Raw genomic sequence first — 19,397 nt, 5'->3', positions numbered from 1 at the left:
TTGCAAAAAATAAAAACCGCAGAGGTGATCAAGTACCACTAAAAGAAAGCTCTATTTGTGGGAAATAAAGGACGTCAATATTGTTTGGGTACAACGTCACATGACCGTGCAATTGTCAGCTAAAGCGACGCAGTGCCGAATCGCAAAAAATGCTCTGGTCAGGAAGAGGGTAAAATCTTCCGGGGCTGAAGTGGTTATACTTACCCGCTCTGTACAATGATCTTGAACAGAGCAGCCCTGATCCTCCTCGTCTTTTTGGGTCCCCCACCTGGTTTCTTCCCCCTGCCTCTTGCTATGGGGCCACTCAAGCAGGCTCGCTCCTGAGCCATGCTCCTGTGAATAGACATTGTCTACTCACACACAGAGCGTGGCTCGGCCTCTCCCGACTCCTCTCATTGGCTCACTGGCTGTTATAGCTGTGTGAGCCAATGAGGTGAGAGAGACCTGGGAGAGCCGCTGCTCTCTTGCACATCCCTGGATCAACATGGGGCTCAGGAAAGTGTGAGGGGGAGCTGCACCCAAAACCCTTCTGCTTTTAGAAACACTTTAAAATAAATCTGCCCTGAAGGAAATAGAGAGGCTGGCATTCCTGACCTTCTGTAAATGCAAATTCCCCACCTATTATGCTGGTCCCAAGGCTTCAGTGCTTTCTATGTTACCAGCTCAGAAAAAAATATGAAGATAAGGAGTTTTGACTACTTCCCGATCTAAATGCTTGTTCTGGGCCAGTACTTCAAAATAATAAAGCCAAAGACAGCCAGGCAACTCGTTTTTTTCTGAATGAGGTCAGGCATGGTGCAATCTGTATTTCTATAAGTACAGGTTTCCTTTAATTTCACTGTAAAGTGCATTTTCTATTCTGCTTCCTTGTAACCCTTTGTTTACTAAGCCTTTCACACTGTATTTGTTTTATGTCTCCCTTTTCTTGCCCAGGGTCAATCATCCCAACATCTTGCAGCTAATCGATACATTTGAAACCAAGAAGGAATTCTATATTATTCAAGAACTGTAAGTTTGTGTTGCTAAGAATATACCGGACCTGTGCTGCTGTGCGTAGACAAAGAACAGGAGAATAGAGATTAGGGTCAAACTCCACGGGAGATTTGCAGTTATGCAACTAAAAATATTCTGTGATTGAGTGCAGATTTCCACAGTCATTATCTAAAAACTGAACACGGTTCTTTCTTCTGCATTATTCATCGTGGACAATTGGCAAAACCTTGCAACCGCTGCAAAAAAAACTGAGCAGATCTTAGTTATTGATTATAGGAAGCTGCAATCAAAAATTTATTTTATTCACCTGCTTGTAAAGAAGATTCTTTTGTTAAACTGACCCTACAGCTGGCAATTTTCCCACAATTTCAACCACTTTCGATTGAGTTGATGGGATGGGATTGAAATTGCCTTGATCGAACCCTATGGCAAATTTCAATTACTTTTGACAAAATGACAGCTGTCAATTTATAGCCCAGTTCAAAATTATTGATTGATTATGTGAGTGGTAAATTGCTTGTTTTCACAAAAACACTTTCAAATGTATGCTCGAATCCTGGTCAATCCAATTTACCCTAAAGTTGCTACATGTATGGCTAGCTGTTTTGGCCATACTTCTCCTATGGGTTACAGAAGCGCACGTAATTCTTCACTCCTGTGCTAAAGCCCGTCTGACATCACAGAAACCATGCAGGCTCTGCAGGGATCCTGACAATAATGTTGGGATCCACCCAAACGCCTGACCAGCAGCTGGCTCACCCTCTCAGTGCACCTGTGAGAGCCTGATCCAGCTGCTGCTCCCCCCCCAGCTCCAGCCTGGCGCTCCAGTGAGTGCTGGAGGGGCAGAGGAGAGAACAGTGACTGACAGTCTCTGCTGTCTGCTCACTGAAGACCAAGAACTGTGCGATCAGTAGTGATGTGATCTTTAAGTTCTCTGTTTCAGAGCCAGCAGGGGATAGCTGCAGCAGCCATATAGGTGAGTATACAGTTTATAGGCAACTCACAGCGCCTGAGCCCGCGATCCCAGAAGAAAGGGCGGGAGAAGATGTCAGCCCTCTCAACGGTGAGTGGACGCCGCTGAGAGGGCTTCATTCTAAGGTGGGTATTTCATACTAGCACATTATGATAACAGAGCAATGAAACAGCATAAAGACAGGGGACTTAGTGGTTTGGAGAGAGATAAGAAAACACTACAGATATATGTGCTTTGGTCAAATTTCATTAATCGGGCTTACATCTACTTTAAGGTGCCCACTTTTCAGTTTACCGTCTTTTAATATTTGGATCAAATCTAAGAAAATCAAGACATAAATAGTCTTTTTTAATCGTATACAATACATTTTTAAGATCAATTTGAAGAAGCAAATGGACAGCCAAGACAATTCCAATTTATTTTAGTTAGGGTTTTAACAGGTATGCGTAGGCTGCAACTGTGCCTTATTTGGAGGGACTCGCAATGTTTTGGAACCAAATCCCTCTGTATTTTTTTCCACCTAAGTTGTCTGATGCATAGACACTAGGGTTGTCACCTGTCCAGGATTCACCCGGACAGTTCGGGTTTGGAATCATGTTTCCGGGTTTCAGACTGCCTGAAACCCGGACACATTATTCAGAATGGACTATGGCTTCCCAGCAGGGTTGCTGGCTGCAGTTGTCTAAGCTGAGAGTGTCTGTTACACCTCTTCACACTGCCCAAAGCCAGCACTAACAGTCCCCCCCCCGCCCAAACACACACACAGACGGGAGAGGAGAGAGGGCTCAACCTGCACCCCTTCCCCCCATCCCTACCCCTGTTTCTGCCCACACTCCAATCCCCAGTGCTGTGCCTTTAGAAAAGGAAAGTGGGGACGGGGACAGCAGCCTCAGATAGATCTGGATGAGAGGTGCTAACTGCCAAGGGGTGAATGAGCTCACCATCCATCCCTGTCTGTGACTGAAGTCTCCCCCCTTCTCACTCCTGCCTCTGAAGTACACTAAGGTAAATCAGGGTTCTCAGAGCACCCCTTACATCAGAGTTCCCCTTTACACCAGAGGCCACAGTGTTTCCCCTTACTTCAGAGTCTTCTCCCTGCATCAGAGTTCTCAGTGTTATTTAATAGCAAAATATATGTATAGTTTATACAATAAAAAAAGATTGCTGTGAGCTGCTAAAGTGTTCAGGTTCGACTTGCAGAAAAGGTGGCAACCCTAATAGGCACCTATAACAATGTTTAGCAGCCAAGAGTATCATACTGCACTAAAACATCTTAATGTGTGCATTTATCATTTTGAAAAACCAATATAAAAAGAAACGTAGTGGTTAAAAGAAGCTCTTGTCGGTTGAACCATTAATTGTTTCTATATTAATTCTTTACAGGTCATGTAACTGGGGGTGTGTCCATTATCTACATGCTTTGCGCAAACAGATATCCCTCTTTTCACAAAAATGGGAATATTGGTGTGATCAAACATTTTAACTTTTAGACCATGCACAGGCAAACTAATAAAAATTGTAGTATGTTTTACAGCAGCTTTTGCTGTTGTCTTGTAACACAGAGGTACATTTCCTACTGTGAACTGTATCATCCAAAGGCTTGTATCTGTGCGGGTTTCCTCTAGGTATTTAGGGAGACTTTTTCCATATGCCATTCTGTCTAAATGTCAAGCCCTCCACGAGTGTTGTGACTGGAAGCGTTGCTCAGTGCCTGAGTTGTGATCTGAACAGACAGACTTGGTGCCTTGGTGACTTCGGGTATCACATTTTATCTTGTAGAGCCACAGGAGGAGATGTCTTTGACTGGATCCTGGAGCAAGGATATTACTCTGAGAAAGATGCCAGTAATGTGATCCGCCAGGTCCTTGAGGCTGTGGCTTATCTGCACAATCTCCACATTATTCATAGGAACTTAAAGGTAAGATGACAGGCTACGAGAGAGACATTGATGACATTAACAGCGAGCAGCGACAGATACATTGGCTAAAGGGACCTGTAGACATCGTATGGCAGCCAAAAGTGATTGACTGAGTGTGCATGTTTATACCTGTAGAAGAGGCAGGGTAAAGAAGCAGTGTATCCTGAGAACTTTGAACTTGAGGCACCCAGTGGAAGAAGAAAGGAGAATGAAATAAGGGATTCCAGGAACCACGTAGGAGTAAAAATGGTAAATTAGGTGGGTATCCCAGGCACCTTGTGGAAGAGAGTGGGTGAAAAAATGGAGGCAATGCCAGGCATCCTGTGGAAGAGGCAGGGCGAAGATGGGTATGCCAGACACCCTGTGAAAGAGGAAGGACGAAAGAAAAATGTATTCCAAGACACCTTGTGGAATAGGCCGGGGGGGGGGGGATGCTCTACCAAATACCAAATCCTGCATATCAGTTTTGGGTGGATTAGTCCTTTAAATGGCAAGTCCACTCATTCAGATGTAGCGTTAAATTTCACATCACTGATGTGTGATAGCTGATAGCCCTAGCCAAGGCATATAATACAACACTATCTTAATTTTTACAGGTAATCATAATATGCAAAGATTCATTATATGATTGGCATCACAGCATGATGTGAATATTACTTGCAGCCTAGTGCAGAAAATACAAAGTCTACTGCAAAGGGAGAAGGATGGTAGCTAAAATAAGATAAAATCTTAATGTCCATTGAGGGACACGGGAATTTAAAAACATTCAGATTATACTGCCACCTACAGGAGATTGGGACACTGGCAAACAGGGAAGTTGTAAACCAGTCCCAGTATAAATGTGTCCCTCAATGGACTCAAAGAAAAAGATTTTACAGTAAGTACAAAAAAATCAATTTTCTCCATTACTATGTAACATTATCTATTGAGGAACACAGGAATTCAGCGACAGTTGGGACATCCAAAAGCAGTCCATCTGAGGGGTGGCAACATCCACTGACAGGCTCCAACAGTTTTGAGAACCAACATCAGCATTTCAGAGGTATCTGAAGGATTAGTGAAGGCAGGTGAACTGTCACAAATAAAGGGAAGACACAGAGGATCATCCTGGTGCTCCAGACCAGGACAGTCACCAGCGAGGGGAAACTTCTCCCTTAAGGAATAATGAGCCTTCACCAGCAAGAGACTGGAAGACCAAGCAACAATCAACCAAAAATAGGTGGAAAGAAACACACTACCCCATCGTGAGGAAACTAGACCAACAATGACGTGGCAAACAAAAAAATTCACTGTAAAGTTCCAGTAAAAAAAACAGACCTGTAGAGGCAAGTTTGGACAACCAAAAATAAGTCCAAAACAAAAAAGGATGCCAGCAGAACTTCGAGGCTCAAGTTTAGCATGCTTAATCCTTGGAATTTTAGGAAAGGCGGATCCACGATGAGGCAGGGAGTTGGTAGATCAGACAACCGATCTTGCAATAGGATCTCAATATGTAATAATAATCCCCTGCACAAAATCAAGATTTATAACCAGAGCTGCATGTCTTATAAAAAGCTGGCTAGATGAACAAAATATGATGACCAACTGCGCTCCCACAAAATCCATAAAAATATTATAATCCACAAAAGCAGTCCCTATTAGTGAAATGCCTAAATAAAAATTTTAAATGCTATAAATTCATGAATAAATATAAGTTCCCAAATCTTCCTATGCCCCGTACACACGGTCGGATTTTCCGATGGACAATGTCCGATCGGAGCGTGTTGTCGGAAATTCCGACCGTGTGTGGGCACCATCGGACATTTTCCATCGGATTTTCCGACACACAAAGTTGGACAGCAGGAGATAAAATTTTCCGACAACAAAATCCGATCGCGTCAATTCCGACCGTGTGTGGCCTGTTCCGACGCACAAAGTGCAACGCATGCTCAGAAGAAATTCCGACACGGGACAGCTCGTTCTGGTAAACTTAGCGTTCGTAATGGATAAAGCACTTTCGTCACGCTGCAATGTTCAAAATGGTTTAATACAGCGCACTCTCTTCTTCTTTATAATGTGACAAGAATTAAGTCGTTTTGATGCTCATATTCACACACACTTCTCACAAACTTTTTTCGTTACTATTTATCGGGAGTCCCTCAATATATTTTGATTTCTCACATCTGACAACATATTTTTTTTTTTTTTTACTTTAATGTAGAATCTTTTTTTGTGTTTCTCTTTTTATTTTTTTTTTTTTTGGTGATTTTGATTTGTACTCCCGAAAATGTTTGTGTGTTTTTTGTGACAAGTTCCCACAACACCATTGATATGTTGTTCTATTTAATCTGTAGGAGGAGATTGTTTGGTGTTGTTGTCCCTTGTTAATTTCACATTGTACTTTAGAAATGTACCTGAATACTCACCAACAAACTGTCCTTTTTGGATGAAAACACACACAGGAGAGTAGAATTTACCTAAAAATATTTTATTAAGGGGTCACAACTATAAACCAAGAGGGAGGCAACGCTGGAGAAACTGCAGAAGTGGGCGAAGCCTTGGACTCCCAGGGCAGACATCAATTATTTAAAAGCAAAATTGGTGGCCTGAGGAGTCCATATCTAAGGGAGGGCAGTCTGGTCCAGAAGTCCCAGAGATCCGGAAAGCAGCAGATGACATCTGTGTCCCCAGGCTGTGGTCATACGAGAGACTGCATCTTCTGTCAGACCAGACTGAACCCAGGGCAATCACTCTTTGGTCTTCCTTCCACGCTTCCTTCCAGCCTTTGGCTGTGGTGGTGGAGTTGTGGCAGCAGGAGGAGGAGGAGGATGGTCCATCTCAATGACATCCGTCTTGGGTGTCAGTTCCCCACTCTCCCCCTTACGAAGGACTTTATAAATCAGGTCCTCAGAAATCTTGCGTTGGCCCTCCTGCATGCCCTGCAATTTGGTGGCAGCCATGCAGGCAAAGGCCTCTTCAGGACTGGGGAAGGCTCTGAGGGACGCCGAAGCCTCCTGGATCAGCCTGTACGCTGAATCCTGCACAGGACTGGGAGTGGCCTTCCTGGCCCTTTTATATGGCAGGCGGAGGGGAGGGACCTGAGACTCAGTCAGGCTGCGACTTGTCCCTGGCTTCTCTTGGCTGACACTTAGCCCCGCCTCCTCCTGGCTGCCACTAATCCCCGCCTCCTCCTGACTGCCACATTCCACAGCCTCCTCCTGGCTGAGGTCTTCCTGTGTATGAAAAAGGGACATAGTTTTAGTATTGTTTTCATCAATCACACACAATTTTCACCTCCTGACTGCTGCAAATTCAATGTTAACAAATATAACAGACTATCCTTCTGAGCCCAGCATTTTGCATTCTTGTCCCAATTTTGGGTGCCCACTACTGTGTATTGATATGTAAAACACTTTCAAGCAGCAATTAGTGATCAATAATAACATCTAGTAAACATCATTTCTTTATTGCCCAGAAATCTGTAGAAGAATGCTATACCTGACTCCAGCCTGGCAGGCCTAGGTTGGACATCAGAAGCCTCAGCTGGTGTGGAAGGAAGCGTGGAAGGAAGAGTAGAGAGGGATTCCCTGACTTCAGTGTGGTCTGACAGAAATCGCAGTCTCTCATAGTACCACAGCCTGGGGACATAAACGTCATCTGCTGCAGCTCCGGACCTCTGGGAATCTGTGACCTTCTTGCGCTCCCTAAGATAAGTGCTCCTCAGGCCACCAATTTTAGCTTTTAAATAAGGGATGGTTGCTGTGGGGACCACCGGCTTCACCAACTCCAGCAGTTTCTCCAGCGCTGCCTGCCTCTTCTGTTTGTGGTTATAGTGGGGGTGTCTGACCTGCCACAGACAGGGCAGCTCTCTGTACTTGTCAATAAACAGGGGCAGGAAATTGTGGTCGTTGAACCCATCCATTTTCTCTGCAAGACACAACACAAGACAAACCCTAATGTCAGGCCAAACTCCCCTAATCTTGTTACAATATAGGCTTCAATTTCGAAGCAGTATAGGCCCAAGTTTAGATCCTACCTTCGTTAGCACGATCGGCGTCTCCGATGCTCCTTCCTCCACTCACAGATCGTACGTAAGACGCGCGCGTTACGATTTATACACACTGCGCATGCGTATAACTCCGCCCGCCCCTGACGTTCTTTCTATTCCCCGCCCCTTTTTGTTCGGCGCAGTGGAGGAAGAGCACATGGCGGATAGACAGCAGGATCGTGCTAATTACAGCAACGAGGAGGAGGAGGAGGAGGAAAGGCCGGAGCCTGAAACGTCCCGATCCAGAAGGAGATTAAAGGACTCAAATATGTCCTTTGGGGAGATGTTGGAAATGGTGGACATCCTGAAGAAGGCCGACTATGATGGAAAGTATGGGCCTTACCCCAACCACAATGTCCGAAAGGCCAAGATCATGGCGAAAGTGGTCAGGAGTCTGCACCGGAAATTCGGGGTACGACGATCGAAAGATCAGCTCAGGAAGCGGTGGTCGGACCTGAAATTACGAGAACATGAGCAGTACAGAAAGATCCGGAGAGTGCTGCAAAAAAGTAAGTAGTTGTGCTGTGTTCCTATTGTTCTTGTGTTTATTACGTTCGTGCTGCTCCATGTGCTTTTAGGAACTGTTGTACAGTTTAAAATGGCAACTTTCATGTTCATGGGCACATTATTCGTTCGGATCACACATTTTTTTTTCGGACTATAAAATACCATTGTTTAGCCCATATGCATTTGGCCACCATTTTGAGGCCCTATACTTGTCTTCAAAGAATTGGGTTGTGTAGATGGCTTTGTTACTAGAATGAAATGCAAACTAGATTGTGTGTAAGGAGAGGACACTGAGCAGCTGTTTTCACATCTGGACACTGGAGCACTAGTGTGGGACCCCAGAACACCCTTTTTATTAGGGGGACCACACAGGTGCTCCAGTGTATACTATAGGGGGGTCTCCACCTGTGAAGCTTGTACAAAACAGGTAAAGTATTGCAGCTTGACAAAGGACACTAAAAAAGCTACATCTTGGAACTCTGCTAAAATAGACAATTGTACCCCACTTCCAAGCAATGTTTCATCTTTAGAGTTCTGACATCAAATATCTGTGTGCTAATTATACCATTTTTGTTTTACATAGGGGAGAAAAGACACGGAGGACACCCCTCATCCGAGGAGACCAGAGCCCCCCCCCTCTGGAAGAAGGGGAAATCCCCCCAACACAAGATGAGCAGGAGGATGAAGACGTGGTGGAACTAGTCACCACAACAGGTGAGTGTCTGCGACCACAGGCTCAGATAAGAGATGGATGGCGGCATTTTTTTTAGACCTAATTTATTTTGGGTTTCCTTTCTTTTTAGGTGATCCTGAGGTTGTGGATGAAGATCCTTTCACATCCGAAAGTGCCCAGATCCTGATCGGGGAGATCATGGGGTGTAATTTACAATTGGAAAACATCAAGCAAAACATCAATGATGTTATTCCAAAATATAAAAACATCATTGATGTTTTGGGGCGAGTTTAAAGCCCCCCAAAATCACTTTCTTCTTTTGTCTGCTACAATGTGCGAAATGTTTTTGTGATTTTTCCCAAAGCCAAATTTGGAGGATGCACACAGTGTGCCAACATGTGCTATCTGCCATCACGGGAGATCAATGGACGCGTTTTGGGGGTGCAACCCCTTCCTCAATAATAAAGTAACGGTGAGGAAGGGCTTTCTCCCCAAAAACACGTCCCTTCATCCCCCGTGATGGCAGATAGCACATGTTGACATTGGGAAATTTGTGTGCATCTTCCAAATTTGGCTTTTCCAGGGGTGATTTCCCCCCATCTGAACGCAATATCAAACACAGTTCCTAAATACTCATGTCTGATATTGCCTTCAAGTTCTACCAAATGTGAACTTTGTAAGATCAAGATTTGTGTCTTTCTTGTGGGTTTTACACAGGCCTGTTTTCTATAAAATGCACATTTTGATTTTGGATAATGACACCACAAAAATTGTTATACAACAAACATGTTGGTTTGTCAGAAAAACCTTTGGTAAATGCACATGTGATTGTGCTGGTATTAAAAAGATTGTTCATCAAGAATGTGTGGATTATTGTCTCAACGCTACAACACTTTTGGGGTGATGTAATTGTTGTTTGATGAGAAAATGGGGGTAATTTCCTAAGGGCAAATCCACTTTGCACTACAAGTGCAGTTTCAGTGCAGTTGCAAGTGCACTTGTAGTGAAAAGTGTCTTTGCATTTAGTAAATAACAGCCAACAGTGCTTTGTATAAGGTTACACAATCACGACATTTTCTGGACTCCACACATTCCTGTCAGGGTCAGCTAAAACAAACACAAGCAGTAAATGTCCACAAAGAAGAGCCTGGGGGGAGATGCCTGTCGAGAACTTGAGGTCCTGCAGGCTTCTCCCTGTCGCCAAATACCGCAGGGTAGCGACCAACCTCTGCTCCGGAGTGATGGCTTGCCTCATGCAGGTATCCTGCCTGCTGATATAGGGGGTCAGCGAAGCCAACAAACGGTGAAATACGGGGTCAGTCATCCTGAGAAAATTCCTGAAATCACCAGGATTATTCTCACGGATCTCACGGAGCAAAGGCATATGACAGAACTGGTCTCGCTGAAGCAACCAATTCTTGGTCCATGAACTCCTCCTCGCCCTGTTCATGGACTGGACTTGTGTCAAGGTCAGGACCCCAACACCAAGCCCCCGCACAGCACGAACTGTACGAGGAGTACGCATACGAAACATGGCTAGAAAACGGTCGGCTGCTCAGAACGAAGTAACAGAACGCACTGAAGAACAGCAAGGCCTGTGAAGAGCGACCTGAAAAACAGCAACGAGCGGACAAGATCGCACAGAAAACTCCGATACGAACTGACTGCACGCACTGAAGAGCAAATACAAACCCACAAGCACAAACTGAACGGCAGAAAACGATCTGAAAGCCACGAGTCTGAAAAAGCGCGAATCGTCTCTCACCAAACTTTTACTAACACGAGATTAGCAAAAGGAGCCCAAAGGGTGCCGCGCTTGGTTCTGAACCGGCCTTTTCTAGTCTCGTCGTACGTGGTGTACGTGACCGCGTGGTTGTCGATCGGAAATTCCGACAACTTTGTGCGACCGTGTGTAGGCAAAACAAGTTTGAGCCAACATCCGTCGGAAAAAATCCTAGGATTTTGTTGTCGGAATGTCCGAACAAAGTCCGACCGTGTGTACGGGGCACTAGAGTTGAAAGCCTCAAGTAATGTTCAATAGAGAGCAGATCAAAATACCAACTCACAGAAGGAACCTCCAATGAATGGGGAACTGCTTGTTCTGGGGAACCAGACAGAAGACCTTAGCAGGAGGATACACCCATCAGAAAGTTCCTTTCATTGTGGGGGTCTTCCAGAGACCTTTAGATTGTACCCAGAAGTTCAGGCTCCCAGACAGAGGAAAAGGCTGAAAAGGACAGAGAGTTCACATGACCAGAAAAAATCATACCAGAGAGACATCTTCCAACCACCTTACAAACCCCAAGGTGGTAAGGCAGGATTTTTTTGTGACAAATGCTTAAAGTGGAACTATAAGCAAACTTTTTTTTATTTTGGATAGAGTAAGGGAGGATTATAAACCCTGTCAGTTTTATTTTTGTCATCCGTGTTCCATTGCGGAGGTTTACCTTCATTTCCTGTTTCGTAGACAACACAGGAAGTGAGGTGAAATCCCTGCAAATTAAGGGCATCCCCTAGGGCCCCCAGGTCACCAGAACTAGTTTCCCCGATGGAAGATTTCCCCTCTATTACTTTTCTGGGGACAACCCAAAATTTGGGACTTTCTTTTATTTTCATTCTTTCATTTTCAATGTTGACGGTAAATAGAACAATTAGAGAGGGTAAATCTCCATAATGGGTGCAGAGACAGCACTGACAGGTGTTCTAATGCCTCCATACTCTTCCCTATAGTGACACTTTAAGGGATTGAATCTCCATAAGGAACTTTTTATCCCAAAGTTACACCTAGACACCTGGGAAGATATTGGGCCTAACAGAAAGGCTTTGAAGGGCCAATGGGCACAGGTTGTCTTAGGGATCCAGAAGGGTCAGGGATAGACACTGTCAGAGTTGGCACCAGAGCATGCCTAGAGCCTCTGTGAGGAGATGTTCATGTGCATGGAAGGCTTTGACCCCAGCTCATGAAGCAAACCAAGCGATCCCTGAAGCAAAGATCGATCCAGCAATGCTAAGGTTAAATAGCACCCAATGCTTCTGCGTGACCGGCCTTACTCTTGTAGTGAGCCTTCACCTACTGGGTTACACCTGAGGCTGTGCCTTGACTCTGGACTCGGAAAGCGCTCTGTGGCTAACACACCCAGCACACTCAGGTCTGGAAGGTACCACAATCCATAGCCCTGTGCCCCAAGGTCACATTACAGGCTAGCTCCGCAATTATCTAGTGCAGCGGAGTCTCGGTACAACCTCCAAAGTTATTGCTGAGGATGTGCTGATTTGCATAGTTGTTAGGTAGACACTAGCTTCAAGCAGCAACATGGAAATCTTGATTGAAGTCACGAAGGAAAAAATATCAGCTGTTTCACAAGAACTTTGATTTAAGTCACTAAGGAAAACATATCATGAAGATCGAATAATAGCAAAAAACAAATTTACTTTTTTTCTGCAGAGCTGAAGAAAAAATCTGTAACTTCCTAGAACAGTAGCAAAAAGCTGATTCATGAGCCATACGATTTGTCAACTTTATGTTCATATATTCTGGCACCTTTTCACCTAGGCTTCTAATATCCCTATAAACCATGAGAAAGTGAATTTTTACCTAAATGTATTAAAAAATAGAACTTCAAGGGCTACACCGGAAAACAGAGTTTTGAATGATACATTAATTGACTATTTTGTATCTTGTTAGAACAGGACAGGGACTCTGCAACACAAGTGAATACAAATATAATTCCCAGACATACAACCCTCTTTGGTAAAATCTAGGTTGCCAGTCTAGGCCTCAGATTTTTCATATCCTCGCAGCAGGAGGCGTTAGACTTCACTGGCTGTAGAGGTGTAGAATATCGGTCATACAGATATTCTTAGAGAACAGAGAGAGATCTATGAGAAGCCTGCGGATGATCTAATATAATGCGTTTGTGTGATTCTCACTCCCCCAGCTGGAAAACCTCATGTATTACAATCAAAATAATCACTCCAAAGTGGTCCTGCGGGATTTCTACTTGTCCTGTTTTGAGAGTGGAGAAATTACAGAGCCATGTGGGACTCCAGAATATCTGGGTAAGTATCTGGAAAAACAGTCTTAAATGTAAGATACAAATGGACTCAGAAGACAGTCTCTAGTGGTTATAGAATTCATATTGTATGTCTTGCTAGCTTAAAGAGAATCTGTCATGTCCATCTAAGTGTATTAACTACCATTGATGGTAGAGTAGAAATGCTTTCAAGCACCGTCTTCAGCTAAGTTTCATTTTTTTGCCTGGGAAGGTGCCTGAATCTTTGACCTTGGCAGTATACCTGACTATTACCAAGATTTGACCCTGCCACCTCATGGCACTAAGTACTGCCCCCTCCGCTGTCATTACCTGTCAAAGATCAAAGCCTCTGTAGCTAAAGGAAACTCTGACATGTGATAGGGGATGGGCATATTCCAGACTTAGTGAATAGTTGAAGCCTTCCTTCCCTGGTAAACAAATATCTTTTGATGTAATTATTACGCTAGAGTTTGGTTTAGTCAGTGCAGGGAGAGGTGCTGAGTATTATCCTTCTAAAATTTTCAAAAGGGTATATCTAATGTAAAAAAAAAAAAATAAATCTTGGTATATACCCATAGAATGTGCAGGGAATAGGGGGAGAGATATTAGAGCAGAATTGAGCCTGGTGGAGGATCATTTTTTAAAATAGATAATTTAGTATTAGAAAACAGTGATACTAATGAATGTAACTAGCCATATCATAAATAAGAATTACAATGTTAAAGCTTGAATTTCCCATTGAAGAATGGAAGCGCAGATACATGGTGAAAATCAGCAAATATCACTTACTTGTGGCATGGAATGATCATCAAAACAACCATGTGCAGTTTTATAAAAAATTTCACTTAAGAAATGATTGGGAACATCTGCTCCCTTCTTTCTACATTGTTTTTATCAGCGTTTCCTACCAAGGCAGAGATATTGGTAAAGTGCAGTAACCCTCAGCAAAGCCGCCTGAAAGGAAAAATCTGGTTGCTTGCTAGCTTTATATATCAACATTTTTTCCACTAATGCCAGAATTATCTACATCTTTATGTCACCAGCTCCAGAGGTGGTATCACGACACAGATATGGTCGACCTGTGGATTGCTGGGCCGTCGGCGTTGTCATGTTCATTCTGTAAGTAGAAGAGTTACTAATAGGAATTCTGTTTTTTTTTGTTTGTTTGTTTGTTTTTTACTGATACCCACTTTCTCCTTTCAATAGAAATGTTCCTTCTACTTTAAACCTTCGTTATCTGTTGAACATACTACCAATACACTATTTATATGGCAAAATAGATTGAATTTAGGTGTTTCCAGTGAAGGGTACAATTAATGTGACAACATACAAAGACATTTTAAACAATTGCACTTGCAACCTTGTGGCAACAGTTTGGGGAAAGGCCTATACCTGTTGCAACATGGCTGTGCCCCTGTTATGAGTTTGGTGTAAAGGAACTGAAATGGCCTGCACAGAGCCTTGACCTCAGCCCTACTGAACACCTTTGCTAATAACTGGAATGTCAATTACAAGCCAGGTTTTTTGATTTAACATCAGTACCTGACCTCACAAATGCAATTTTGCAATAATGTCCACACTTTTGGATTGGGACATTCAACAAGCTCTAATGCCTGGTTCACACCTATGCAGGTTGCAGTTTGCATATTCCAGGTGCATTTTGCGTTTTTCAATACACATGTCTGATCTATTGAAGCCTATGGAACCAAAAAAATCCATAAAATGCACAGATGTGAACATGACCCATAAGAAACCATGTTAAATGGACTGTAGTGTGTTTCTGCAAAACTGAAAATGCACTAAAAAATTCATAAGTGTGAACCAGGCCTTATAGTGTAATGGTCAGGTGTCCACAAATGTCCACATAGTGTATTTAAAGTGGCAGTAAGGCTGGGTTCACACTATTGCGATCACAGACATCGCATGTGACCGCATTGCTGTGCCGGTCACATGTGATGTCTGTGCGATGCGAATTCAGCCATACAGATTGTATCGCATTCGGACCAAAATGGTGCAGGACCCTTCTTTTTGGTGCGCACCGGAATCGGATTGCATGGGTGTTCACACTCATGTAATCCGATTCCTGCACCATTTCACAGTTTGCACTGCGATCTGCGAACTGTCTTGGGGGCTTCATTAACTTTGTATTGACACTAGGGATGCCACCTCATCCCTTTAAACCCGAAAACATATGAATTACACAGGTTCTGAGACTAATTTAAAGCAGATAAGGCACCAAGTGAGTTTAATTACCACCTTGATCAGTCACAGAACCTGTGTTATTATGTGTTCGGTTTTAAAGGGATGAGGTGGTAACCCTAAGGGTCGGTTCACACTGAGGCAGCACGACTTACAGCGCGACTGCCTCAGGCGACCCAGGACACGACTCAGCGGCGACTTGCAAGACGACTTCTGTATAGAAGTCAATGCAAGTCGCCCCGAAAGTCGTACAGGAACCTTTTTCTAAGTCGGAGCGATTAGAACGGTTCCATTGCGCAGAACGGGACGCTACTTGTCAGGCGACTAGGTCGCCTGACAAGTCGTCCCAGTGTGAACCGGGGCTAACTGACACCCGCAGAGGTTTGCATAGCGCACAGGAATCTTGCTGGTTCGTGCATCACAATAGTGTGAACCCAGTCTAAAGCCTCATACACACGATAGGACTTTGTACAAACTTTCCCGTGGATTTTTGTACAAAGGGCGTTGGCCATAAGTTTGTATTGCATACACACAGCAGAACTTTTTCAGCCAACTCTCACCAAATCACGTGGTTTTTCAGCTCTTTACCACCACCCTTTGGTCAACTTCTGTATTGTCTGATATTGTGTCAATCTCGCCGATTTTATCAGCGAGATTAACACCTTGCAAGCCGGGTTCACACTTGTGCGGGGATCCGACTTTATCCCTGCCAATGCCAGGCACTGTGTTTGGCATGAATCATGAGGGGGAACTCCACGCCAAATTTTAAATAAAAAACCGTGATGGGTTCCCCTCCAGGGGCATACCAGGCCCTTTGGTCTGGTAGGGATTTTAAGGGGAACCCCCTACGCTGAAAAAACAGCGTGGAGGTCCCCCCAGAATCCATACCAGACCCTTATCCGAGCACGCAGCCCGGCCTGTCAGGAAAGGGGGTGGGGACGAGCGAGCGCCCCCCCCCCTGAACCGTACCAGGCTGCATGCCCTCAACATGGGGGGTGAGTGCTTTGGGGGAGGGGGGGCGACCTGAGCCCCCCCTCCCCCAAAGCACCTTGTCCCCATGTTGATGAGGACAAGGGCCTTTTCCTAACAACCCTGGCCGTTGGTTGTCGGGGTCTGCGGGTGAGGGGCTTATCGGAATCCGGGAGCCCCCTTTAATAAGGGGGCCCCCAGATCCTGGCCCCCACCCTATGTGAATGAGTATGGGGTACATCGTACCCCTACCCATTCACCTAGGGAAAAAAGTGTCAATAAAAAAACACACTACACAGGTTTTTAAAGTAACTTATTAGGCAGCTCCGGGGGTCTTCTTCCGACTTTGGGGGTCTTCTTCTGACTTTGGGGGTCTCTCCGGCCTCTTCTCCCGGTGTCCGGTTCTTCTCCCGCTCTCCGGTTCGCTCCGGTTCTTAAATGTAAAAGGCATTTCCCCGTTCTGCCTTGTGACATGACAGAGATCACTGCACCCTGTCATCGGGAGCAGTGATCGCTGTCATGTGAGTAGTAGCCCCTCCCCCTACAGTTAGAATCACTCCCTAGGACACTCTTAACCCCTTGATCGCCCCCTAGTAGTTAACCCCTTCTCTGCCAGAGTCATTTACATAGTAATCAGTGCATTTTATAGCACTGATCGCTGTATAAATGACAATGGTCCCAAAATAGTGTCAAAAGTGTCCGCCATAATGTTGCAGTCATGAAAAAAATTGCAGATCGCCGCCATTACTAATAAAAAAGAAATTAATAATAAAAATGCCATAAATCTATCCCCTATTTTGTAGACGCGATAACTTTTGCGCAAACCAATCAATATACGCTTATTGCGATTTCTTTTACCAAAAATATGTAGAAGAATACATATTGGCCTAAACTCAGGAAAAAATTAGTTTTTTATATATATTTTTGGGGGATATTTATTATAGGAAAAAGTAAAAAATAATGCGTTTTTTTCAAAATTGACGCTCTCTTTTTTTTGTTTATAGCGCAAAAAATAAAAACCGCAGAGGTGATCAAATACCACCAAAAGAAAGCTCTATTTATGGGAAAAAAAGGACATCAATTTTGTTTGGGGGCAACGTCGCATGACCGCGCAATTGTCAGTTACAGCGACGCAGTGCTGAATCGCAAAAAGTGCTCTGGTCAGGAAGGGGGTAAAATCTTCCGTGGCTGAAGTGGTTAAGGACCGAGCCTCTTTCTGAGATTTGTTGTTTACAAGTTAAAAACTGTTTTTTTTTTGCTAGAAAATTACTTAGAACCCCCAAACATTATACATTTTTTTTCTACCACCCTAGAGAATAAAATGCCGGTCGTTGCAATAATTTCTGTCTCACCGTATTTGCGCAGCAGTCTTACAAGCGCGCTTTTTGTTGAAAAAATACACTTTTTTGAATTAAAAAATGAGACAACAGTAAAGTTAGTCCAATTTTTTTTATATTGTGAAAGATAATGTTATGCAGAGTAAATTGATATCCAACATGTCACACTTCAAATTTGCGTCTGCTTGTGGAATGGTGATAAACTTTTACCCTTAAAAATCTCCTTTAAAAAATTCTACAGGTTGCATGTTTTGAGTTATAGAGTAGGTCTAGGGCTAGAATTTATGCTTTCACTCTACCGATCACGGCAATACCTCATATGTGGTTTGAACACTGTTTTCATATGTGAGCGCTGCTCAATTATGCGTTCGCTTCTGCATGCGAGCTCGGCGGGACGGGGCGTGTTTAAAAATTTTTTTTTTCTTATTTGTTTTACCTTTTATTTTTCATTTTTACACTTTTCTTTAAAAAAAAAAAAAAAAAAAAATTGTGTCACTTTTATTCCTATTACAAGGAATGTAAACATCCCTTGTGATAGAAAAAAAGCATGACAGGACCTCTTAAATATGAGATCTGGGGTCAAAAAGACATCAGATCTCATATTTACACTAAAATGCAATTAAAAAAAATGAAATGTCATTTTAAAAAAAAATGTTGCTTTAAAAGCTATAGCTATGAGCGGGGGCCATCTTCGCCTCACTCATCTCCATACCAAGCCAGCGAGAGGACCCGATCGCCTCGGCCGCTACTGACGGCTCCGGTAAGTGGCGGAGGGCACCGGAGAGCAGCAAGAGGGGGTGCCCCTCTCCCACCGCCGATAAAAGTGATCTCGCGGCAAATCCGCCTCAGAGATCACTATTATCGGAAACCAGACCGCTCACTGAAGAAGAGGATACCAGGGTTATGGCAGCTAGCTGCTGTAATAACAAAGATATCCCTCTTCAAAGTGCTGATGTATATCGGCGTGAGCCGGTCCGGAAGTGGTAACGAATAGCTGTTATCAGAAAAAAGGACAAGTATACTGTATACGTGTTAAAAGCAATATGTGAAATGACGAATTTCACACATTGTATATATATATATATATATATATATATATATATATATATATATATATATATATACACACTATATTGCCAAAGTATGGGGACCTCTGTCTTTACAGACATGAACTTTAATGGCATCCCAGTCTTAGTCCGTAAGGTTCAATATTGAGTTGGCCCACCCTTTGCAGCTATAACAGCTTCACCTCTTCTGGGAAGGCTGTCCACAAGGTTTAGGAGTGTGTCTATGGGAATGTTTGACCATTCTTCCAGAAGAGCATTTGTTAGGTCGGGCATTGATGTTGGATGAGGCCAGTCAAGTTCCTCCACCCTAAACTCGCTCATCCATGTCTTTATAGACCTTGCTTTGTGCACTAGTCCAAATCATTTGGTGGAGGGGGAATTATGGTGTGGGGTTGTTTTTCAGGGGGTGGGCTTGGCCCCTTAGTTCCATTCAGGGAACTCTTAAGGCGTCAGCATATATTTTGGACAATTACAGTACATTCTCCCAACTTTGTGGGAAAAGTTTGGGGACGGCCCCTTCTGTTCCAACATGACTGTGCACCAATGTACAAAGCAGGTCCATAAAGACGTGGATGAGCGAGTTTTGGGTGGAGGAATTTGACTGAGTTCTGACCTCAACCCGATAGAACACATTTGGAATGAATTAGAGCGGAGACTGCGAGCCAGGCCTTCTTGTCCACATCAGTGCCTGACCTCACAA

General features: G+C 43.8%; 1 protein-coding gene across 7 annotated transcripts in view; it reads left to right on the top strand.

Annotated features, from left to right (window-relative positions):
• The window catches only part of LOC141108427 (caM kinase-like vesicle-associated protein), a 140,704-nt gene that overhangs the window by 101,218 nt on the left and 20,089 nt on the right, over positions 1 to 19,397 (top strand). For all 7 annotated transcript variants that reach the window (XM_073600019.1, XM_073600020.1, XM_073600018.1 and 4 more), the window contains exons 4-7: positions 934 to 1,008; positions 3,746 to 3,884; positions 13,030 to 13,150; positions 14,169 to 14,244. In XM_073600019.1, coding sequence (XP_073456120.1) covers positions 934 to 1,008; positions 3,746 to 3,884; positions 13,030 to 13,150; positions 14,169 to 14,244 — 411 coding nt within the window. The remainder of the gene's footprint in view (positions 1 to 933; positions 1,009 to 3,745; positions 3,885 to 13,029; positions 13,151 to 14,168; positions 14,245 to 19,397) is intronic.

The sequence above is a fragment of the Aquarana catesbeiana genome, linkage group LG09, assembly GCF_042186555.1.
Source record: "Aquarana catesbeiana isolate 2022-GZ linkage group LG09, ASM4218655v1, whole genome shotgun sequence".
In the NCBI taxonomy this organism is placed as follows: Eukaryota; Metazoa; Chordata; class Amphibia; order Anura; family Ranidae; genus Aquarana; species Aquarana catesbeiana.
This window is presented reverse-complemented; position numbering and strand designations above follow the sequence as displayed.